Here is a 25850-nt window from a genome sequence, read left to right on the forward strand (position 1 = left end):
GCAGTGAAAGGCCTTTTAGGGTGTGTTGAAACCAGACAGCCTGGCCTACTTGTTGGCCCCGCCCTGCGGAGAGGGTGCCTCAGGACCAGACATCTCACTGGCTCAATGTTTTTTGGGGTTTTGCCAATCATACCCATGTATACTCTTGAGGTCAAAGGTGAGAAGGTCAAGGCTTTTTAAAGGTCACGTGACATCACTGACATGTCACTGTACATGTGTTACCTCCAGACCCAGTGATCCTGTCTATGTTACATACAGACCCAGTGATCCTGTCTATGTTACATACAGACCCAGTGATCCTGTCTATGCTACATACAGACCCAGTGATCCTGTCTATGTTACATCCAGACCCAGTGATCCTGTCTATAATGTTACATCCAGACCCAGTGATCCTGTCTATAATGTTACATCCAGACCCAGTGATCCTGTCTATGTTACAAACAGACCCAGTGATCCTGTCTATAATGTTACATCCAGACCCAGTGATCCTGTCTATAATGTTACATCCAGACCCAGTGATCCTGTATATAATGTTACATACAGATCCAGTGATCCTGTCTATAATGTTACATCCAGACCCAGTGATCCTATGTTACAAACAGACCCAGTGATCCTGTCTATAATGTTACATCCAGACCCAGTGATCCTGTATATAATGCTACATACAGATCCAGTGATCCTGTCTATGTTACATCCAGACCCAGTGATCCTGTCTATAATGTTACATCCAGACCCAGTGATCCTGTATATAATGTTACATACAGATCCAGTGATCCTGTCTATGTTACATCCAGACCCAGTGATCCTGTCTATAATGTTACATCCAGACCCAGTGATCCTGTCTATAATGTTACATCCAGACCCAGTGATCCTGTATATAATGTTACATACAGATCCAGTGATCCTGTCTATGTTACATCCAGACCCAGTGACCCTGTCTATAATGTTACATCCAGACCCAGTGATCCTGTCTATAATGTTACATCCAGACCCAGTGATCCTGTATATAATGTTACATCCAGACCCAGTGATCCTGTCTGTTACAAACAGACCCAGTGATCCTGTCTATAATGTTACATCCAGACCCAGTGATCCTGTATATAATGTTACATCCAGACCCAGTGATCCTGTCTATAATGTTACATCAAGACCCAGTGATCCTGTCTATAATGTTACATCCAGACCCAGTGATCCTGTCTATAATGTTACATCCAGACCCAGTGATCCTGTCTATAATGTTACATACGGACCCAGTGATCCTGTCTATAATGTTACATCCAGACCCAGTGATCCTGTCTATAATGTTACATCCAGACCCAGTGATCCTGTCTATGTTACAAACAGACCCAGTGATCCTGTCTATAATGTTACATCCAGACCCAGTGATCCTGTATATAATGTTACATACAGATCCAGTGATCCTGTCTATAATGTTACATCCAGACCCAGTGATCCTGTATATAATGTTACATACAGACCCAGTGATCCTGTCTATAATGTTCCATCCAGACCCAGTGATCCTGTCTATAATGTTACTTCCAGACCCAGTGATCCTGTCTATAATGTTACATCCAGACCCAGTGATCCTGTCTATAATGTTACATCCAGACCCAGTGATCCTGTCTATAATGTTACATCCAGACCCAGTGATCCTGTCTATAATGTTGCATACAGACCCAGTGATCCTGTCTATAATGTTACATACAGACCCAGTGATCCTGTCTATAATGTTACATACAGACCCAGTGATCCTGTCTATAATGTTACATCCAGACCCAGTGATCCTGTCTATAATGTTACATCCAGACCCAGTGATCCTGTCTATGTTACATACAGATCCAGTGATCCTGTCTATAATGTTACATCCAGACCCAGTGATCCTGTCTATGTTACATACAGACCCAGTGATCCTGTCTATAATGTTACATACAGACCCAGTGATCCTGTCTATAATGTTACATCCAGACCCAGTGATCCTGTCTATGTTACATACAGATCCAGTGATCCTGTCTATAATGTTACATCCAGACCCAGTGATCCTGTCTGTTACATACAGACCCAGTGATCCTGTCTATAATGTTACATACAGACCCAGTGATCCTGTCTATAATGTTACTGACTGTCTAACCGGCTACTGGCTGTACAAGGTACCCATAGGACTCTGGTCAAGTAGTGTACAATATAGGGAAAAGGGCCCATCGTTTCCAGGTCAACAGTAGTGCACTATATATAGAATAGGATGCAATTTGGGATGTAACCTGTGGGCGGCAGTAGACCATAGTCACAGGGCTGCATCTCAATAGTCTACTAAGGCTTCCTCACCTCCTCTCCTCAAGCTCCTCTCCTCACTTCTTTTCCTTAAAGGGATACTTTGGGATTTTGGCAATGAGGCCCTTTATCTACTTCCCCAGAGTCAGATGAACTCGTGGATAGTATTTTTATGTCTCTGTGTCCAGTATGAGGGAAGTTGGAGGTAGTTTTGTGAGCCAATGCTAACTAGCGTTACCCATAGACTTCCAGCCATTGCGCTATCTGCTAGCATGCTAGCAGGTCTCATTGCCAACGTATCCCTTTAAGCTCCTTTCCTGGAGAAGCAAGAAGAGAGGGGAAGAGAAGCATCTTTAGAGTATTGAGATGTAGCCCTGAACAGAACAACATGTCTGATGTCATGACAACAGGGGATTGAGGGCCTTTGGAAATCAAGACAGCAGGTTCTCTGTCGTGTGCAAAAAACCACAGCATGATTGCCTCCAAAACAGCACCATATTCCCTACATAGTGCACTACATTTGACCAGCGCCCATAGGCAGTATGTAGGGAATAGGATGCTGAATGTAAACATCAGTCATTGACAAAAATAAAACTATTTCATGAATATAAACTTGAATAAATAGGTAACTTAGAATTGTACTCTCTCACATGTAAAGCACATGAAGAGTAGAAAGTTCTACAGGATAGACAGAGAGATGAATACAATCCCTGGCTACTGTAGATGCCAATTATCTCTCCTTCCTCCCAGTGTCTTCACTTCCTGTCACTGGTTGAAAAGGAAATGACTGGTATCAGAAACATGGTGGAAACTCCCACTACGGCTCTACTAATCCAATGCTTTTAGATTGGTGGGAAGTAGTGAACGAGTGTACACTTCAGGAGAAAGGAGATATTATTGTGACGCACCCCCTTTGGGATCCAGCATAGCTGAGGTCTGGTCTCTCTCACACGTTAACCTGCAGAGATCCAGACATGGTACAGAACAAAACCCACACACGATAACCTGCAGAGATCCAGACATGGTACAGAAGAACCCCCCCCCCCCCCCCCCCCCACACACGCACACACACACTTAGTCCAAATGAGTTCAGTAGGGGCTCAGAGGAGAATAAATGAGAATATGGAGGTATTTTCACTCCTCTCTCCTGGTCTTCCTCTCCTTTTAGTCCTCTCCTTCCTTTCAGAGGACGGTGTCGTGTTCCTCTCCTTCCTTTCAGAGGACGGTGTCGTGTTCCTCCATCTCCTTTCAGAGGACGGTGTCGTGTTCCTCCATCTCCTTTCAGAGGACGGTGTCGTGTTCCTCCATCTCCTTTCAGAGGACGGTGTCGTGTTCCTCCATCTCCTTTCAGAGGACGGTGTCGTGTTCCTCCATCTCCTTTCAGAGGACGGTGTCGTGTTCCTCCATCTCCTTTCAGAGGACGGTGTCGTGTTCCTCTCCTTCCTTTCAGAGGACGGTGTCGTGTTCCTCTCCTCTCCTTTCAGAGGACGGTGTCGTGTTCCTCCATCTCCTTTCAGAGGACGGTGCCGTGTTCCTCCATCTCCTTTCAGAGGACGGTGTCGTGTTCCTCCATCTCCTTTCAGAGGACGGTGTCGTGTTCCTCCATCCTCTTCTCCAGGCATGAGTATTTGTCCCAAATGGCACCCTACTCCCCTTAGGGCTCTGGTCTAAAGTAGTGCACTACATAGGGAAAAGGGTGCCATTTTGGGACACACACCAATCAATAAATAAATAAAATCCAACTAATCCTAGAGTCATTTTAGCCTCCCAGACAGCAGGTGGCGCCACCTGATGCTGAAGAGGATGACTCTGCTCCTTATCTCATTTCTTCTTGGTTTCAGTCTACAGCTTTTCTTCTAATCTTCTTTACTACCTGGCTCCTGAGTTACGCCATGTTTGGTGTTGGCGCCGTTCGTACAGTAATCCAATGCATTCAATCTTCTCCCACGCCTGCGTCCCAAATGGCACCCTGTTCCCTATATAGTGCACTACTTCTGATCAGAGCCCTATGGAAGTGCACTATACACTGAGCGTACAAAACCATTAAGAACACCTTCCTAATATTCAGTTGCACCACCTTTTACCCTCAGAACACCTCAATTCATCAGGACATGGACTCTACAAGGTGTTGAAAGCATTCCACAGGGATGCTGGCCCATGTTGACTCCAATGCTTCCCACAGTTGTGTCAAGTTGGCTGGATGTCCTTTGGGTGGTGGACCGTTCTTGATACACACAGAAACTGTTGAGCGTGAAAACCCAGCAGCGTTGCAGTTCTTGACACAAACTGGTGCGCCTGACACCTACTACTCTACCCTGTTCAAAGTCACTTCAATCTGTTGTCTTGCCCATTCACCCTCTGAATAGCACACACACACTATCCATGTCTCAATTGTCTCAAGGCTTCAAAATCCTTCTTTAACCCGTCTCCTCCCCTTCATCTGCACTGACTGAAGTGGATTTAACAGGTGACATCAATAAGGGATTATATCTTTCACCTGGATTCACCTGGTCAGTCATGGATACAACAGGTATTCTTAATGTTTTGTCCACTCAGGATATAGGAAATGGAGGAGCAATTTAGGACGCAGCAGACCATCTCACGATAGCCGTGGTGCACAACACACAAAAACCTTTCCCGTCAGTTCATCCTCCAAGCCATTGGTTGGCTGTAGCAGTAGCCGTGGCGACGGTGCTACCTAATCCGTCCGCTCCCTCTGGGGGGGCCCAGATCAGACTTTGGGTCGGGACTGAGCGCGCTCCATCCCGTCTCCCGACACCGCTGCATAACGGGACAGGAGCTAGGACCCTGAGAACACACGTCCGCTGCAGACCACACCCCTGACAGGAGATGGTCCACCCAGCTCTGGAGCTCCGCCCCTGTCAGTGATGCTTTAAACTCCGCCTCCTCCACCTGTCCCAGGTGCACAGGGAGGTTGAGGATGGGGTTGAGGCCGTGGAAACTCTGCTCCATGTAGGAGTTACGGACCGGGCCGCTGTGGAGCTTCACTGTGTCTTCTAGAGAAAGACGGAGAAGGGGGGGGGGGGGGGGGGGGGGGGGAGGAAGGAAGGGAGAGAGAGAGGGGAGGAGGAGGAGAGGGAGGGGCGAAAGGGAGATCATTATTAAAATTCCATGTAGGAGTTACAGGATAGGCTGTGAATGTGTGTGTGTGGTTTGGTGTGTGTTAGTGTGTTCCAGGTGATGTATATAGAGGTGTCCAGGTTCTAGTGATCAGTCCAGTGTGTGTGTGTGTGTGTGTGTGTGTGTGTGTGTGTGTGTGTGTGTGTGTTTACCCTGGCGTATAGGCTGCTGGTCGTGGTACTCCAGAGGTGAAACCACAAAGCTGGTGGAGGCCAGCAGGTTCCAGTGATGCAACACACGCAGCGTCCACACGCCGGGTCGTAACGGCACGGATAACGGGGGCCGGTAGTGTGTGTACTCTGTCCCGCCGTCCACCAGGATGTCGTACGTGGCGGCGATGACGTTGGTGGGGTCCACCCAGACGACGGTTACCGTGACGTTCTGTCCCCGGCCCCAGCGTTGCATGGCAACCGGCTCCTCCGTGGGGCCCAGGAGGCTTCCGAAGTTCCTGAAGACTCTCTCTTTGGCGTCCCAGTCTGTACCCACCTGAGGGGAGGAGGGGGAGGACAGAGAAAGAGAGAGATATTGAGAGAGATCAAGAAACAGAGGATTGATTTGAATGAAAACAGAGATACTGTAGATAGAGAGAAACGTGTGAAGGATTTCCAGCAGGCTAACCAGGTGGAAACTAACTCCCCTGAAAGGCAGCCTGTGCACTACTTGATTGTTTTAACGACTTCCCTGTTAATTAACAAATGGTAATTAAATTAGTGTTCCAGCTACAGCTTGACAGGACACATCCAGTACCACATGTCATCCCCAGGGGGCAGCAACAACCTGCAACAACCTGCAACAACCTGCAACAACCTGCAACAACCTGCAACAACCTGCAACAACCTGCAACAACCAGCAACAACCTGCAACAACCTGCAACAACCTGCAACAACCTGCAACAACCAGCAACAACCTGCAACAACCTGCAACAACCTGCAACAACCTGCAACAACCAGCAACAACCTGCAACAACCTGCAACAACCTGCAACAACCTGCAGCAACCTGCAGCAACCTGCAGCAACCTGCAACAACCTGCAACAACCTGCAGCAACCTGCAGCAACCTGCAACAACCTGCAGAAACCTGCAACAACCAGCAACAACCTGCAGCAACCTGCAACAACCTGCAACAACCTGCAACAACCTGCAGCAACCTGCAACAACCTGCAACAACCTGCAGCAACCTGCAACAACCTGCAACAACCTGCAGCAACCTGCAGCAACCAGCAACAACCTGCAGCAACCTGCAACAACCTGCAACAACCTGCAACAACCTGACAATAAAGACACTTAACAAATAGTGACTCAGAGCCTGTTTCAGCAGGGACAGAACCCCCATCTCTCTCTCCCAGGTACCAGAGCCTGTTTCAGCAGGGACAGAACCCCCATCTCTCTCTCCCAGGTACCAAAGCCTGTTTCAGCAGGGACAGAACCCCCATCTCTCTCTCCCAGGTACCAAAGCCTGTTTCAGCAGGGACAGAACCCCCATCTCTCTCTCCCAGGTACCAAAGCCTGTTTCAGCAGGGACAGAACCCCCATCTCTCCCTCCCAGGTACCAAAGCCTGTTTCAGCAGGGACAGAACCCCCATCTCTCTCTCCCAGGTACCAAAGCCTGTTTCAGTAGGGACAGAACCCCCATCTCTCCCTCCCAGGTACCAAAGCCTGTTTCAGCAGGGACAGAACCCCCATCTCTCCCTCCCAGGTACCAGAGCCTGTTTCAGCAGGGACAGAACCCCCATCTCTCTCTCTCCCAGGTACCAGAGCCTGTTTCAGCAGGGACAGAACCCCCATCTCTCTCTCCCAGGTACCAGAGCCTGTTTCAGCAGGGACAGAACCCCCATCTCTCTCTCCCAGGTACCAGAGCCTGTTTCATTAGGGACAGAACCCCCATCTCTCTCTCCCAGGTACCAGAGCCTGTTTCAGCAGGGACAGAACCCCCATCTCTCCCTCCCAGGTACCAAAGCCTGTTTCAGCAGGGACAGAACCCCCATCTCTCTCTCCCAGGTACCAAAGCCTGTTTCAGTAGGGACAGAACCCCCATCTCTCTCTCTCCCAGGTACCAGAGCCTGTTTCATTAGGGACAGAACCCCCATCTCTCTCTCCCAGGTACCAGAGCCTGTTTCAGCAGGGACAGAACCCCCATCTCTCTCTCTCCCAGGTACCAGAGCCTGTTTCAGCAGGGACAGAACCCCCATCTCTCTCTCCCAGGTACCAGAGCCTGTTTCATTAGGGACAGAACCCCCATCTCTCCCTCCCAGGTACCAAAGCCTGTTTCAGCAGGGACAGAACCCCCATCTCTCTCTCCCAGGTACCAGAGCCTGTTTCAGCAGGGACAGAACCCCAATCTCTCTCTCCCAGGTACCAGAGCCTGTTTCAGCAGGGACAGAACCCCCATCTCTCCCTCCCAGGTACCAGAGCCTGTTTCAGCAGGGACAGAACCCCAATCTCTCTCTCCCAGGTACCAGAGCCTGTTTCAGCAGGGACAGAACCCCCATCTCTCTCTCCCAGGTACCAGAGCCTGTTTCAGTAGGGACAGAACCCCCATCTCTCCCTCCCAGGTACCAAAGCCTGTTTCAGCAGGGACAGAACCCCCATCTCTCTCTCCCAGGTACCAGGGATCAGGGATACTAGAGGCTGCAGGTGTTTGCAGAAGGTTACATTTAAAATGTGTGTGTATGTGTGTGCGTTCGGGCGTGTGTGTGTCTCACCTCTGCGAACTGTAGTCTGTTGAGTGTGTTGGTTGTCGGGGCCAGGGTGAAGTGGTTGCTATGGGAGACCCAAGTCTCTAGGGTCTCTAGCTGGCTGGTTGCTAGGTTACTAGCATGTTGACGAACCAGGTAGCCTTGAAACACGTCTGACAGGAAGTACAAATGGACAGACACCGGGTGGCCCCTGGAGATATACCTGGGAAACCCCAAATATACACATACACAGTACAATTACACACAAATACACACCCAAATATCCGCAGACATCCACCCAAATATCCACAGACATCCACCCAAATGTACAGCCATCCACCCAAATGTCACTTCACTCCCACCTGCATGTACAAATGACCTCAACTAGCCTGTACCCTGCACACTGACTCAGTACCGGTGTCCCCTGTATATAACCTCAATATTCTTATTGTGTTACTTTTTATTATTACTTTTTATTTTAGTTTATTTGGTAAATATTTTCTTAACTCCTCTTGAACTGCACTATTGGTTAAGGGCTTGTAAGTAAGCATTTCACGGTAAAGTCTATACTTGTTGTATTCGGCGCATGTGACAAATAAAGTTTGATTTGATTTGAAATGTCCACAGACACAGTCAAACCCACGTCAGAACAAACTGGGCTTAAGTCACAGGAGCTGGTGAGGAACAGAGAGATCACTCTACTCTCACCCCCCCCCCCCCCCCCCCCCCCCCTTGTCCCCCCACTTCTGATACACACCCAACCAGCAACAAGTGTCTCCTTGTGCCTGTGTACACACTCCACCCATAACCTACACACACACACACACACACACACTCCACCCATAACCTACACACACACACACACACACACACACACACACACACACACACACACACACACACACACACACACACACACACACACACACACACACACACACACACACACACACACACACACACACACCGTCCTCTCCCCCCGACTTACATGGCTGGAAAAAGCCAGTCTGAGAGACTGAGGCCTGTTTGTCTAAATGTAACAAGTTATTCTCCATATTTGATTTGGACCTCTTGCAACATACAAACACACGCACCTATGCAGGCAGGCAGGCAGGCAGACAGACAGACAGACAGACAGACAGACAGACAGACAGACAGACAGACAGACAGACAGACAGACAGACAGACAGACAGACAGACAGACAGACAGACAGACAGACAGACAGACAGACAGACTCTGCTAGGTGTTATAACTAGCCTGGTAATGAGGAGATCTGGTCTCCTCTACTAGATAAAACCTAGCTCCTAGCCTGGTAATGAGGAGATCTGGTCTCCTCTACTAGATAAAACCTAGCTCCTAGCCTGGTAATGAGGAGATCTGGTCTCCTCTGCTAGATAAAACCTAGCTCCTAGCCTGGTAATGAGGAGATCTGGTCTCCTCTACTAGATAAAACCTAGCTCCTAGCCTGGTAATGAGGAGATCTGGTCTCCTCTACTAGATAAAACCTAGCTCCTAGCCTGGTAATGAGGAGATCTGGTCTCCCTCTGCTAGATAAAACCTAGCTCCTAGCCTGGTAATGAGGAGATCTGGTCTCCTCTACTAGATAAAACCTAGCTCCTAGCCTGGTAATGAGGAGATCTGGTCTCCTCTACTAGATAAAACCTAGCTCCTAGCCTGGTAATGATGAGATCTGGTCTCCTCTACTAGATAAAACCTAGCTCCTAGCCTGGTAATGGTGATATCTGGTTTCCTCTACTAGATAAAACCTAGCTCCTAGCCTGGTAATGATGAGATCTGGTCTCCTCTGCTAGATAAAACCTAGCTCCTAGCCTGGTAATGAGGAGATCTGGTCTCCTCTGCTAGATAAAACCTAGCTCCTAGCCTGGTAATGAGGAGATCTGGTCTCCTCTGCTAGATAAAACCTAGCTCCTAGCCTGGTAATGAGGAGATCTGGTCTCCTCTGCTAGATAAAACCTAGCTCCTAGCCTGGTAATGATGAGATCTGGTCTCCTCTGCTAGATAAAACCTAGCTCCTAGCCTGGTAATGAGGAGATCTGGTCTCCTCTACTAGATAAAACCTAGCTCCTAGCCTGGTAATGAGGAGATCTGGTCTCCTCTGCTAGATAAAACCTAGCTCCTAGCCTGGTAATGATGAGATCTGGTCTCCTCTACTAGATAAAACCTAGCTTGTAGCCTGGTAATGGTGATATCTGGTTTCCTCTGAGTAGCTGGAAGACTGAAGTGTCAGAGCAGAGCTAGCAGAGGTTGTCAAACACCACACATAAAAACATGTTGATGATGGAGAAACAAGTGGCTATTTTAACCTCTGTGGTCAGAAGATTCTGCCCTTTATGAGAGTGGCAGGTTTTAGTTTGTTTAACTCTGCCGACCCCTCGGGCACGCCCAACAGCTTGTGAACCACTCCCCTAGCCCCTAAACCCTAGGCTCTGTCCAGAATCAACCCCTAGCCCCTAAACCCTAGGCCCTGTCCAGAATCAACCCCTAGCCCCTAAACCCTAGGCTCTGTCCAGAATCAACCCCTAGCCACTAAACCCTAGGCCCTGTTCAGAATCAACTCCTAGTCCCTACACCCTAGGCCCTGTCCAGAATCAACTCCTAGTCCCTACACCCTAGGCCCTGTCCAGAATCAACCCCTAGCCCCTAGGCCCTGTCCAGAATCAACCCCTAGCCCCTAAACCCTAGGCTCTGTCCAGAATCAACCCCTAGCCCCTAAACCCTAGGCCCTGTCCAGAATCAACCCCTAGCCCCTAAACCCTAGGCTCTGTCCAGAATCAACCCCTAGCCACTAAACCCTAGGCCCTGTTCAGAATCAACTCCTAGTCCCTACACCCTAGGCCCTGTCCAGAATCAACTCCTAGTCCCTACACCCTAGGCCCTGTCCAGAATCAACCCCTAGCCCCTAGGCCCTGTCCAGAATCAACCCCTAGCCACTAAACCCTAGGCCCTGTCCAGAATCAACTCCTAGTCCCTACACCCTAGGCCCTGTCCAGAATCAACCCCTAGCCCCTAGGCCCTGTCCAGAATCAACCCCTAGTCCCTAAACCCTAGGCCCTGTCCAGAATCAACCCCTAGTCCCTACACCCTAGGCCCTGTCCAGAATCAACCCCTAGCCCCTAGGCCCTGTCCAGAATCAACCCCTAGTCCCTAAACCCTAGGCCCTGTCCAGAATCAACTCCTAGTCCCTACACCCTAGGCCCTGTCCAGAATCAACCCCTAGCCCCTAGGCCCTGTCCAGAATCAACCCCTAGTCCCTAAACCCTAGGCCCTGTCCAGAATCAACCCCTAGTCCCTACACCCTAGGCCCTGTCCAGAATCAACCCCTAGTCCCTACACCTTAGGCCCTGTCCAGAATCAACTCCTAGTCCCTAAACCCTAGGCCCTGTCCAGAATCAACCCCTAGCCCCTAAACGCTAGGTCCTGTCCAGAATCAACTCCTAGTCCCTAAACCCTAGGCCCTGTCCAGAATCAACTCCTAGTCCCTAAACCCTAGGCGCTGTCCAGAATCAACCCCTAGCCCCTAAACGCTAGGCCCTGTCCAGAATCAACCCCTAGTCCCTACACCCTAGGCCCTGTCCAGAATCAACCCCTAGCCCCTACACCAGTATTTCTTCATCCCGGTCCTGCATGGGAACCTAAAAGGGTGCACATTTTAGTTTTTGCCCCCTGATTCTGCTAATCAAAGGTTTGATGTCTGATGTGTTGATTAGTGGAATAAGGTGTCTAGTTCTATGGCAAAAACTACAATGTGCACCCTCGACAACTACTATGATTATTATTATTATGATTACTATTATTATTATTTGACCATGCTGGTCACTTATGAACATTTGAACATCTAGGCCATGTGCTGTTATAATCTCCACCCGGCACAGCCAGAAGAGGACTGGCCACCCCTCATAGCCTGGTTCCTCTCTAGGTTTCTTCCTAGGTTTTGGCCTTTCTAGGGAGTTTTTCCTAGCCACCGTGCTTCTACACCTGCATTGCTTGCTGTTTGGGGTTTTAGGCTAGGTTTCTGTACAGCACTTTGAGATATCAGCTGATGTAAGAAGGGCTATATAAATACATTTGATTTGATTTTGAGTCCCCATGCACGACCAGGGTTAAGAAACACTGGTTTAGGTGCATGTGGAGATCTGAGAGGATTTTGATAGATACAGAGCCTTCAAAAAGTATTCATACCTTTTGACTTATTCCACATTTTGGAATAAACCTGAATTCAAAATGTATTAAATATCCAATAATGACAAAGTGAAAACATGTTTTTAGAAATGTTAGCAAATGTATTGAATATGAAATGGATATCTCATTTACATAAGTATTCACACTCCATATAGTTTGTTGAAGCGTTTAGAGCTGTGAGTGTTTCTGGGTAAGTCTTTACACACCTGGATTATACAATATTTGCACATTATCATTTTTTAAATTCTTTAAGCTGTCAAATTGTTGTTGATCATTGCTAGACAGCCATTTGCAGGTCTTGTTGGGGGTGTTGGGGGTTGGTTTGGAATTCCTAGTAAAGGCTGTGTTCCCCCACTAGGGGTCTAGTAAAGGGTGTGGTCCCACTAGGAGTCTAGTAAAGGGTGTGGTCCCACTAGGAGTCTAGTAAAGGGTGTGGTCCCACTAGGAGTCTAGTAAAGGCTGTGGTCCCACTAGGAGTCTAGTAAAGGTGTGTTCCTCCACTAGGAGTCTAGTAAAGGCTGTGTTCCCCCACTCAGGAGTCTAGTAAAGGGTGTGTTCCCACCAGGAGTCTAGTAAAGGCTGTGGTCCCACTAGGAGTCTAGTAAAGGGTGTGGTCCCACTAGAGTCTAGTAAAGGGTGTTCCCCCACTAGGATTCTAGTAAAGGGTGTGGTCCCACTAGGAGTCTAGTAAAGGGTGTGGTCCCACTAGGAGTCTAGTAAAGGCTGTGTTCCCCCACTAGGAGTCTAGTAAAGGGTGTGGTCCCACTAGGAGTCTAGTAAAGGGTGTGGTCCCACTAGGAGTCTAGTAAAGGGTGTGGTCCCACTAGGAGTCTAGTAAAGGGTGTGGTCCCACTAGGAGTCTAGTAAAGGGTGTGGTCCCACTAGGAGTCTAGTAAAGGGTGTGGTCCCACTAGGAGTCTAGTAAAGGGTGTGGTCCCACTAGGAGTCTAGTAAAGGCTGTGTTCCCCCACTAGGAGTCTAGTAAAGGGTGTGGTCCCACTAGGAGTCTAGTAAAGGGTGTGGTCCCACTAGGAGTCTAGTAAAGGGTGTGGTCCCACTAGGAGTCTAGTAAAGGGTGTTCCCCCACTAGGAGTCTAGTAAAGGGTGTGGTCCCACTAGGAGTCTAGTAAAGGCTGTGTTCCCCCACTAGGAGTCTAGTAAAGGGTGTGGTCCCACTAGGAGTCTAGTAAAGGGTGTGGTCCCACTAGGAGTCTAGTAAAGGGTGTGGTCCCACTAGGAGTAGTGTACCATTAGCTTGCTTCTGAAAAGATGATAATGACAGACTGTGATGTGAGCCTTGTCTACCACAGACTACCACATCAGAGTTTACACTAGTCACTGTGTGTGTGTGTGTGTGTGTGTGTGTGTGTGTGTGTGTGTGTGTGTGTGTGTGTGTGTGTGTGTGTGTGTGTGTGTGTGTGTGTGTGTGTGTGTGTGTGTGTGTGTGTGTGTGTGCGCGCACAGACCTCTTGTTCCCCTAGTGAATGAGTTAGTGAGGCAGTGTCCGTCCCTCCTGTCGTCCGTCCCAATAACATCTCCTGAATTGTTCACTTCCCTTCTCTGGTTTGAAAGGAAATGACTGGTATCAGAAACATAGTGGAAACTCCCACTAGCCCATTTGCCATTTAGATTTGTGGGAAGTAGTGAAGGAGTGTACACTTCAGGAGGAAGGAGTATTATTGCATTTGTTCTCTCTCCCTAAGACCAGTGACCGGTTGTGGCTCGCCCTCTTTGAAGTAGAAATCCTTTCATCTGTCCTGTGATCAAAGTCTTAACTGACAGGTGTATAGGAAACACTGGTGAGAGCTCTTCAAAGGACCAGCATGTCTGTCTACACAATGGAATCATCCATTCTGTGTGTGTGTGTGTGTGTGTGTGTGTGTGTGTGTGTGTGTGTGTGTGTGTGTGTGTGTGTGTGTGTGTGTGTGTGTGTGTGTGTGTGTGTGTGTGTGTGTGTGTGTGTGTGTGTGTGTGTGTGTGTGTGTGTGTGTGTGTGTGTGTGTGTGTGTGTGTGTGCGTGCCTTGGTGCTCGTGTGAACATGTCAACTTGATGTAAGAACAAACCTGTTATCTTGAAACATTGTCTGGTTGGGTGAAGGAGATGTAGAGACAACAGGACATAAGAACATGACTGGCTGACTGATTAGATGACTGTCTGATTAAATAACTGACTGGCTGATTAAATAACTGACTGGCTGACTGATTAAATTACTGTCTGGCTGATTAAATAACTGACTGTCTGAATGACTGATTAAATAACTGACTGTCTGACTGATTAAATAACTGGCTGGCTGACTGATTACATAACTGTCTGGCTGTTTAAATAACTGACTGTCTGAATGACTGATTAAATAACTGACTGCCTGACTGATTAAATAACTGGCTGCCTGACTGATTAAATAACTGGCTGCCTGACTGATTAAATAACTGACTGCCTGACTGATTACATAACTGGCTGCCTGACTGATTAAATAACTGGCTGCCTGACTGATTAAATAACTGGCTGCCTGACTGATTAAATAACTGGCTGCCTGACTGATTAAATAACTGACTGCCTGACTGATTAAATAACTGGCTGCCTGACTGATTAAATAACTGACTGCCTGACTGATTACATAACTGACTCACTGGCTGCCTGACTGATTAAATAACTGGCTGCCTGACTGATTAAATAACTGACTGCCTGACTGATTAAATAACTGACTCACTGATTGGCTGCCTGACTGATTAAATAACTGACTGATTAAATAACTGACTCACTGTTTGACTTACTGACTGATTAAATAACTGACTCACTGATTGGCTGACTGAAATCAAGATGACAAACAGTCTTATTTCCTTAATTTATTTCAAAATGTAGACACAAACCAACAAGTGAATCCAGAAGGCATCAACAACATCAGAAGTGTTTGTTTGTCACAGACAGAAGGTTGAGAATGAACTCCGGCCGCATTGTCAACAAGTTCACTGCACTGAACTTTTACAGGTCATTTACGCTTGAGCCGACATTCGTAGCGTTTACCGCAAATGCTTTCTCAGCAGACAGAATGCGTCTTTGATTGAATCCCAGCCTTAGGGCTCTATTCAATCTGAAGCCGAAGCCTTACAGATTGCTCAATAGAAATGTAAAGGTCATTTACTGATTGAACCAACATGTGCAGCGTTTATCAGTCTCAGATAACAAACATTGCCTTTACATTTCAATCACACTGTAACGCTGAACTTCAGCGATATGGATTGAATAGAGCCCTTAGACAGGAAAACAGCTAAGGCCCAGCCCACCACCCCATCAGAGAAAGAGGGAGGAGAGTGCAGAAAGGAAGACCAAAGGAGAGTAGAGCGATGTAGAGACCGTAGAGCAAAAACATTACTGACCGAAAGAAAGAAGAGGCTAACCAACGCTGAGCTGATGCCATGTCACCACTATCACAACGGCTAGATAACATAGTCACAACGTTATCATAACGTCTAGATAACATAGTCACAACGTTATCATAACGTCTAGATAACATAGTCACAACGTTATCATAACGTCTAGATAACATAGTCACAACGTTATCATAACGTCTTACAAGGCTCTTTAAAACAGTCACGTGACTTGTAGTACTGAGGCTGCGACCCAAATGATTCCCTATACAGCATACTACTTTCGATCAGAGCCCTATATGTCCTGGTCAAATGTAGTGTACTATATAGAGAATAGGGCCCTATAGGCCCTGGTCAACAGTAGTGTACTATATAGAGAATAGGGCCCTATAGGCCCTGGTCAACAGTAGTGTACTATATAGGGAATAGGGAGCCATTGGAACTAATACAAAGCCTTTTTCTCCATCCATTTTGTTAGACACTTTTCCATAACTTAATGTTATAAACTGTACTTAAAAAAAAATATCTAACGTTACAAAATACATATTTATTTACATTTTTTATTTTATTTTTATAATTCATACTAAAATAGCTATTGTACATCATAAAAACATCTGTGGAATACTTTATTAAATAAGTTTAATTTAAAGGTAGACTCAGCAATATGACGTACATGCAGAAAGTAAACAGCATAGTGGCTCAAACTAAGAGTGTTGAAGCGTGAGGCTCAACTTGTCTGCTGTTTTGGTCCCCTGGCTATCAGGCTGTGAACAGCGTGAAGCGAACCTGTGCACATGCACAGATACTGTGTGTGACTGGTGTGAGAGAGAAGTGTTGCATCTCGCTCATCTCAATATCTGCGGTGCTGCTCATGGCAACGTAATTTAGCTCAGTCTACCTTTAAAAATGTCTGAGACTGTAAATAAAAGTTGAATTGTTCCCATGGACACGGTAACTAAGCAACAGTGTTTTTCTGAGGTCAGTGTGGGTTTGAACCTGGGTCGACTGTGCGCTGCAAAACTGTGTTAGCCTGCTGAGCTAAAGCCCAAGCAAGGTTGCTCATCACACAAGAGCGTATTTCATTGAAGGTTAGCAATGTCAGTTGGTCCCAGCAGTGAAAGGCCTTTTAGGGTGTGTTGAAACCAGACAGCCTGGCCTACTTGTTGGCCCCGCCCTGCGGAGAGGGTGCCTCAGGACCAGACATCTCACTGGCTCAATGTTTTTTGGGGTTTTGCCAATCATACCCATGTATACTCTTGAGGTCAAAGGTGAGAAGGTCAAGGCTTTTTAAAGGTCACGTGACATCACTGACATGTCACTGTACATGTGTTACCTCCAGACCCAGTGATCCTGTCTATGTTACATACAGACCCAGTGATCCTGTCTATGTTACATACAGACCCAGTGATCCTGTCTATGCTACATACAGACCCAGTGATCCTGTCTATGTTACATCCAGACCCAGTGATCCTGTCTATAATGTTACATCCAGACCCAGTGATCCTGTCTATAATGTTACATCCAGACCCAGTGATCCTGTCTATGTTACAAACAGACCCAGTGATCCTGTCTATAATGTTACATCCAGACCCAGTGATCCTGTCTATAATGTTACATCCAGACCCAGTGATCCTGTATATAATGTTACATACAGATCCAGTGATCCTGTCTATAATGTTACATCCAGACCCAGTGATCCTATGTTACAAACAGACCCAGTGATCCTGTCTATAATGTTACATCCAGACCCAGTGATCCTGTATATAATGCTACATACAGATCCAGTGATCCTGTCTATGTTACATCCAGACCCAGTGATCCTGTCTATAATGTTACATCCAGACCCAGTGATCCTGTATATAATGTTACATACAGATCCAGTGATCCTGTCTATGTTACATCCAGACCCAGTGATCCTGTCTATAATGTTACATCCAGACCCAGTGATCCTGTCTATAATGTTACATCCAGACCCAGTGATCCTGTATATAATGTTACATACAGATCCAGTGATCCTGTCTATGTTACATCCAGACCCAGTGACCCTGTCTATAATGTTACATCCAGACCCAGTGATCCTGTCTATAATGTTACATCCAGACCCAGTGATCCTGTATATAATGTTACATCCAGACCCAGTGATCCTGTCTGTTACAAACAGACCCAGTGATCCTGTCTATAATGTTACATCCAGACCCAGTGATCCTGTATATAATGTTACATCCAGACCCAGTGATCCTGTCTATAATGTTACATCAAGACCCAGTGATCCTGTCTATAATGTTACATCCAGACCCAGTGATCCTGTCTATAATGTTACATCCAGACCCAGTGATCCTGTCTATAATGTTACATACGGACCCAGTGATCCTGTCTATAATGTTACATCCAGACCCAGTGATCCTGTCTATAATGTTACATCCAGACCCAGTGATCCTGTCTATGTTACAAACAGACCCAGTGATCCTGTCTATGTTACATACAGACCCAGTGATCCTGTCTATAATGTTACATACAGACCCAGTGATCCTGTCTATAATGTTACATCCAGACCCAGTGATCCTGTCTATAATGTTACATCCAGACCCAGTGATCCTGTCTATAATGTTACATCCAGACCCAGTGATCCTGTTTATAATGTTACATACAGACCCAGTGATCCTGTCTATAATGTTACATACAGACCCAGTGATCCTGTCTATAATGTTACATACAGACCCAGTGATCCTGTCTATAATGTTACATACAGACCCAGTGATCCTGTCTATAATGTTACATCCAGACCCAGTGATCCTGTCTATGTTACATACAGATCCAGTGATCCTGTCTATAATGTTACATCCAGACCCAGTGATCCTGTCTGTTACATACAGACCCAGTGATCCTGTCTATAATGTTACATACAGACCCAGTGATCCTGTCTATAATGTTACTGACTGTCTAACCGGCTACTGGCTGTACAAGGTACCCATAGGACTCTGGTCAAGTAGTGTACAATATAGGGAAAAGGGCCCATCGTTTCCAGGTCAACAGTAGTGCACTATATATAGAATAGGATGCAATTTGGGATGTAACCTGTGGGCGGCAGTAGACCATAGTCACAGGGCTGCATCTCAATAGTCTACTAAGGCTTCCTCACCTCCTCTCCTCAAGCTCCTCTCCTCACTTCTTTTCCTTAAAGGGATACTTTGGGATTTTGGCAATGAGGCCCTTTATCTACTTCCCCAGAGTCAGATGAACTCGTGGATAGTATTTTTATGTCTCTGTGTCCAGTATGAGGGAAGTTGGAGGTAGTTTTGTGAGCCAATGCTAACTAGCGTTACCCATAGACTTCCAGCCATTGCGCTATCTGCTAGCATGCTAGCAGGTCTCATTGCCAACGTATCCCTTTAAGCTCCTTTCCTGGAGAAGCAAGAAGAGAGGGGAAGAGAAGCATCTTTAGAGTATTGAGATGTAGCCCTGAACAGAACAACATGTCTGATGTCATGACAACAGGGGATTGAGGGCCTTTGGAAATCAAGACAGCAGGTTCTCTGTCGTGTGCAAAAAACCACAGCATGATTGCCTCCAAAACAGCACCATATTCCCTACATAGTGCACTACATTTGACCAGCGCCCATAGGCAGTATGTAGGGAATAGGATGCTGAATGTAAACATCAGTCATTGACAAAAATAAAACTATTTCATGAATATAAACTTGAATAAATAGGTAACTTAGAATTGTACTCTCTCACATGTAAAGCACATGAAGAGTAGAAAGTTCTACAGGATAGACAGAGAGATGAATACAATCCCTGGCTACTGTAGATGCCAATTATCTCTCCTTCCTCCCAGTGTCTTCACTTCCTGTCACTGGTTGAAAAGGAAATGACTGGTATCAGAAACATGGTGGAAACTCCCACTACGGCTCTACTAATCCAATGCTTTTAGATTGGTGGGAAGTAGTGAACGAGTGTACACTTCAGGAGAAAGGAGATATTATTGTGACGCACCCCCTTTGGGATCCAGCATAGCTGAGGTCTGGTCTCTCTCACACGTTAACCTGCAGAGATCCAGACATGGTACAGAACAAAACCCACACACGATAACCTGCAGAGATCCAGACATGGTACAGAAGAACCCCCCCCCCCCCCCCCCCCCCCACACACGCACACACACACTTAGTCCAAATGAGTTCAGTAGGGGCTCAGAGGAGAATAAATGAGAATATGGAGGTATTTTCACTCCTCTCTCCTGGTCTTCCTCTCCTTTTAGTCCTCTCCTTCCTTTCAGAGGACGGTGTCGTGTTCCTCTCCTTCCTTTCAGAGGACGGTGTCGTGTTCCTCCATCTCCTTTCAGAGGACGGTGTCGTGTTCCTCCATCTCCTTTCAGAGGACGGTGTCGTGTTCCTCCATCTCCTTTCAGAGGACGGTGTCGTGTTCCTCCATCTCCTTTCAGAGGACGGTGTCGTGTTCCTCCATCTCCTTTCAGAGGACGGTGTCGTGTTCCTCCATCTCCTTTCAGAGGACGGTGTCGTGTTCCTCCATCTCCTTTCAGAGGACGGTGTCGTGTTCCTCCATCTCCTTTCAGAGGACGGTGTCGTGTTCCTCCATCTCCTTTCAGAGGACGGTGTCGTGTTCCTCCATCTCCTTTCAGAGGACGGTGTCGTGTTCCTCCATCTCCTTTCAGAGGACGGTGCCGTGTTCCTCCATCTCCTTTCAGAGGACGGTGTCGTGTTCCTCCATCCTCTTCTCCAGGCATGAGTATTTGTCCCAAATGGCACCCTACTCCCCTTAGGGCTCTGGTCTAAAGTAGTGCACTACATAGGGAAAAGGGTGCCATTTTGGGACACACACCAATCAATAAATAAATAAAATCCAACTAATCCTAGAGTCATTTTAGCCTCCCAGACAGCAGGTGGCGCCACCTGATGCTGAAGAGGATGACTCTGCTCCTTATCTCATTTCTTCTTGGTTTCAGTCTACAGCTTTTCTTCTAATCTTCTTTACTACCTGGCTCCTGAGTTACGCCATGTTTGGTGTTGGCGCCGTTCGTACAGTAATCCAATGCATTCAATCTTCTCCCACGCCTGCGTCCCAAATGGCACCCTGTTCCCTATATAGTGCACTACTTCTGATCAGAGCCCTATGGAAGTGCACTATACACTGAGCGTACAAAACCATTAAGAACACCTTCCTAATATTCAGTTGCACCACCTTTTACCCTCAGAACACCTCAATTCATCAGGACATGGACTCTACAAGGTGTTGAAAGCATTCCACAGGGATGCTGGCCCATGTTGACTCCAATGCTTCCCACAGTTGTGTCAAGTTGGCTGGATGTCCTTTGGGTGGTGGACTGTTCTTGATACACACAGAAACTGTTGAGCGTGAAAACCCAGCAGCGTTGCAGTTCTTGACACAAACTGGTGCGCCTGACACCTACTACTCTACCCTGTTCAAAGTCACTTAAATCTGTTGTCTTGCCCATTCACCCTCTGAATAGCACACACACACTATCCATGTCTCAATTGTCTCAAGGCTTCAAAATCCTTCTTTAACCCGTCTCCTCCCCTTCATCTGCACTGACTGAAGTGGATTTAACAGGTGACATCAATAAGGGATTATATCTTTCACCTGGATTCACCTGGTCAGTCATGGATACAACAGGTATTCTTAATGTTTTGTCCACTCAGGATATAGGAAATGGAGGAGCAATTTAGGACGCAGCAGACCATCTCACGATAGCCGTGGTGCACAACACACAAAAACCTTTCCCGTCAGTTCATCCTCCAAGCCATTGGTTGGCTGTAGCAGTAGCCGTGGCGACGGTGCTACCTAATCCGTCCGCTCCCTCTGGGGGGGCCCAGATCAGACTTTGGGTCGGGACTGAGCGCGCTCCATCCCGTCTCCCGACACCGCTGCATAACGGGACAGGAGCTAGGACCCTGAGAACACACGTCCGCTGCAGACCACACCCCTGACAGGAGATGGTCCACCCAGCTCTGGAGCTCCGCCCCTGTCAGTGATGCTTTAAACTCCGCCTCCTCCACCTGTCCCAGGTGCACAGGGAGGTTGAGGATGGGGTTGAGGCCGTGGAAACTCTGCTCCATGTAGGAGTTACGGACCGGGCCGCTGTGGAGCTTCACTGTGTCTTCTAGAGAAAGACGGAGAAGGGGGGGGGGGGGAGGAAGGAAGGGAGAGAGAGAGGGGAGGAGGAGGAGAGGGAGGGGCGAAAGGGAGATCATTATTAAAATTCCATGTAGGAGTTACAGGATAGGCTGTGAATGTGTGTGTGTGGTTTGGTGTGTGTTAGTGTGTTCCAGGTGATGTATATAGAGGTGTCCAGGTTCTAGTGATCAGTCCAGTGTGTGTGTGTGTGTGTGTGTGTGTGTTTACCCTGGCGTATAGGCTGCTGGTCGTGGTACTCCAGAGGTGAAACCACAAAGCTGGTGGAGGCCAGCAGGTTCCAGTGATGCAACACACGCAGCGTCCACACGCCGGGTCGTAACGGCACGGATAACGGGGGCCGGTAGTGTGTGTACTCTGTCCCGCCGTCCACCAGGATGTCGTACGTGGCGGCGATGACGTTGGTGGGGTCCACCCAGACGACGGTTACCGTGACGTTCTGTCCCCGGCCCCAGCGTTGCATGGCAACCGGCTCCTCCGTGGGGCCCAGGAGGCTTCCGAAGTTCCTGAAGACTCTCTCTTTGGCGTCCCAGTCTGTACCCACCTGAGGGGAGGAGGGGGAGGACAGAGAAAGAGAGAGATATTGAGAGAGATCAAGAAACAGAGGATTGATTTGAATGAAAACAGAGATACTGTAGATAGAGAGAAACGTGTGAAGGATTTCCAGCAGGCTAACCAGGTGGAAACTAACTCCCCTGAAAGGCAGCCTGTGCACTACTTGATTGTTTTAACGACTTCCCTGTTAATTAACAAATGGTAATTAAATTAGTGTTCCAGCTACAGCTTGACAGGACACATCCAGTACCACATGTCATCCCCAGGGGGCAGCAACAACCTGCAACAACCTGCAACAACCAGCAACAACCTGCAACAACCTGCAACAACCTGCAGCAACCTGCAACAACCTGCAGCAACCTGCAACAACCTGCAGCAACCTGCAACAACCTGCAACAACCTGCAACAACCTGCAGCAACCAGCAACAACCAGCAACAACCTGCAACAACCTGCAACAACCTGCAACAACCTGCAGCAACCTGCAGCAACCTGCAGCAACCTGCAACAACCTGCAACAACCTGCAGCAACCTGCAACAACCTGCAACAACCAGCAGCAACCTGCAGCAACCAGCAACAACCTGCAGCAACCTGCAGCAACCTGCAGCAACCAGCAACAACCTGCAGCAACCTGCAACAACCTGCAACAACCTGCAGCAACCTGCAGCAACCTGCAGCAACCTGCAACAACCAGCAACAACCTGCAGCAACCAGCAACAACCTGCAACAACCTGCAACAACCTGCAGCAACCTGCAACAACCTGCAACAACCTGCAGCAACCTGCAGCAACCTGCAGCAACCAGCAACAACCTGCAACAACCTGCAGCAACCTGCAACAACCTGCAACAACCTGCAGCATCCTGCAACAACCAGCAGCAACCTGCAGCAACCAGCAACAACCTGCAGCAACCTGCAGCAACCTGCAGCAACCAGCAACAACCTGCAGCAACCTGCAACAACCTGCAGCAACCTGCACCAACCTGCAACAACCAGCAACAACCTGCAGCAACCTGCAGCAACCTGCAACAACCTGCAACAACCTGCAGCAACCTGCAACAACCTGCAGAAACCAGCAGCAACCTGCAGCAACCTGCAACAACCTGCAGAAACCAGCAGCAACCTGACAATAAAGACACTTAACAAATAGTGACTCAGAGCCTGTTTCAGCAGGGACAGAACCCCCATCTCTCTCTCCCAGGTACCAGAGCCTGTTTCAGCAGGGACAGAACCCCCATCTCTCCCTCCCAGGTACCAAAGCCTGTTTCAGCAGGGACAGAACCCCCATCTCTCCCTCCCAGGTACCAGAGCCTGTTTCAGCAGGGACAGAACCCCCATCTCTCTCTCCCAGGTACCAGAGCCTGTTTCAGTAGGGACAGAACCCCCATCTCTCCCTCCCAGGTACCAGAGCCTGTTTCAGCAGGGACAGAACCCCCATCTCTCTCTCTCCCAGGTACCAGAGCCTGTTTCAGCAGGGACAGAACCCCCATCTCTCTCTCTCCCAGGTACCAGAGCCTGTTTCAGCAGGGACAGAACCCCCATCTCTCTCTCCCAGGTACCAAAGCCTGTTTCAGTAGGGACAGAACCCCCATCTCTCTCTCTCCCAGGTACCAGAGCCTGTTTCATTAGGGACAGAACCCCCATCTCTCTCTCCCAGGTACCAGAGCCTGTTTCAGCAGGGACAGAACCCCCATCTCTCTCTCTCCCAGGTACCAGAGCCTGTTTCAGCAGGGACAGAACCCCCATCTCTCTCTCCCAGGTACCAGAGCCTGTTTCATTAGGGACAGAACCCCCATCTCTCCCTCCCAGGTACCAAAGCCTGTTTCAGCAGGGACAGAACCCCCATCTCTCTCTCCCAGGTACCAGAGCCTGTTTCAGCAGGGACAGAACCCCAATCTCTCTCTCCCAGGTACCAGAGCCTGTTTCAGCAGGGACAGAACCCCCATCTCTCCCTCCCAGGTACCAGAGCCTGTTTCAGCAGGGACAGAACCCCAATCTCTCTCTCCCAGGTACCAGAGCCTGTTTCAGCAGGGACAGAACCCCCATCTCTCTCTCCCAGGTACCAGAGCCTGTTTCAGTAGGGACAGAACCCCCATCTCTCCCTCCCAGGTACCAAAGCCTGTTTCAGCAGGGACAGAACCCCCATCTCTCTCTCCCAGGTACCAGGGATCAGGGATACTAGAGGCTGCAGGTGTTTGCAGAAGGTTACATTTAAAATGTGTGTGTATGTGTGTGCGTTCGGGCGTGTGTGTGTCTCACCTCTGCGAACTGTAGTCTGTTGAGTGTGTTGGTTGTCGGGGCCAGGGTGAAGTGGTTGCTATGGGAGACCCAAGTCTCTAGGGTCTCTAGCTGGCTGGTTGCTAGGTTACTAGCATGTTGACGAACCAGGTAGCCTTGAAACACGTCTGACAGGAAGTACAAATGGACAGACACCGGGTGGCCCCTGGAGATATACCTGGGAAACCCCAAATATACACATACACAGTACAATTACACACAAATACACACCCAAATATCCGCAGACATCCACCCAAATATCCACAGACATCCACCCAAATGTACAGCCATCCACCCAAATGTCACTTCACTCCCACCTGCATGTACAAATGACCTCAACTAACCTGTACCCTGCACACTGACTCGGTACCGGTACCCCCTGTATATAACCTCATTATTCTTATTGTGTTACTTTTTATTATTACTTTTTATTTTAGTTTATTTGGTAAATATTTTCTTAACTCCTCTTGAAGTGCACTATTGGTTAAGGGCTTGTAAGTAAAGCATTTCACGGTAAAGTCTATACTTGTTGTATTCGGCGCATGTGACAAATAAAGTTTGATTTGATTTGAAATGTCCACAGACACAGTCAAACCCACGTCAGAACAAACTGGGCTTAAGTCACAGGAGCTGGTGAGGAACAGAGAGATCACTCTACTCTCACCCCCCCCCCCCCCCTCTTGTCCCCCCACTTCTGATACACACCCAACCAGCAACAAGTGTCTCCTTGTGCCTGTGTACACACTCCACCCATAACCTACACACACACACACACACACACACACTCCACCCATAACCTACACACACACACACACACACACACACACACACACACACACACACACACACACACACACACACACACACACACACACACACACCGTCCTCTCCCCCCGACTTACATGGCTGGAAAAAGCCAGTCTGAGAGACTGAGGCCTGTTTGTCTAAATGTAACAAGTTATTCTCCATATTTGATTTGGACCTCTTGCAACATACAAACACACGCACCTATGCAGGCAGGCAGGCAGGCAGACAGACAGACAGACAGACAGACAGACAGACAGACAGACAGACAGACAGACAGACAGACAGACAGACAGACAGACAGACAGACAGACAGACAGACAGACAGACAGACAGACAGACTCTGCTAGGTGTTATAACTAGCCTGGTAATGAGGAGATCTGGTCTCCTCTACTAGAT

General features: G+C 48.1%; 2 protein-coding genes across 2 annotated transcripts in view; both read right to left on the bottom strand.

Annotated features, from left to right (window-relative positions):
* Positions 1-3313: 3313 nt before the first annotated feature.
* Positions 3314-8424, bottom strand: LOC145877439 (xylosyltransferase 1-like). The gene is made up of 3 exons (XM_082972947.1): positions 8111-8424; positions 5562-5895; positions 3314-5285 (listed from the first exon to the last, which is right to left on the bottom strand). Exons 2-3 carry the CDS (start codon positions 5812-5814, stop codon positions 4963-4965), a joined length of 576 nt encoding a protein of 191 aa, XP_082829073.1. The 5' UTR covers positions 5815-5895; positions 8111-8424; the 3' UTR covers positions 3314-4962.
* Positions 8425-19782: 11358 nt separating this feature from the next.
* Positions 19783-25850, bottom strand: part of LOC106593943 (xylosyltransferase 1) — a 51815-nt gene continuing 45747 nt past the window's right edge. Inside the window, exons 10-12 of the mRNA XM_045715892.2 lie at positions 24630-24825; positions 22029-22362; positions 19783-21786 (exon numbers count right to left, since the gene is read on the bottom strand). Of these exons, the coding sequence (XP_045571848.1) occupies positions 21464-21786; positions 22029-22362; positions 24630-24825 (853 nt within the window). The 3' untranslated portion in view covers positions 19783-21463. The remainder of the gene's footprint in view (positions 21787-22028; positions 22363-24629; positions 24826-25850) is intronic.

Source organism: Salmo salar, chromosome 03, assembly GCF_965601325.2.
Source record: "Salmo salar chromosome 03, fSalSal1, whole genome shotgun sequence".
Taxonomy (NCBI): domain Eukaryota; kingdom Metazoa; phylum Chordata; class Actinopteri; order Salmoniformes; family Salmonidae; genus Salmo; species Salmo salar.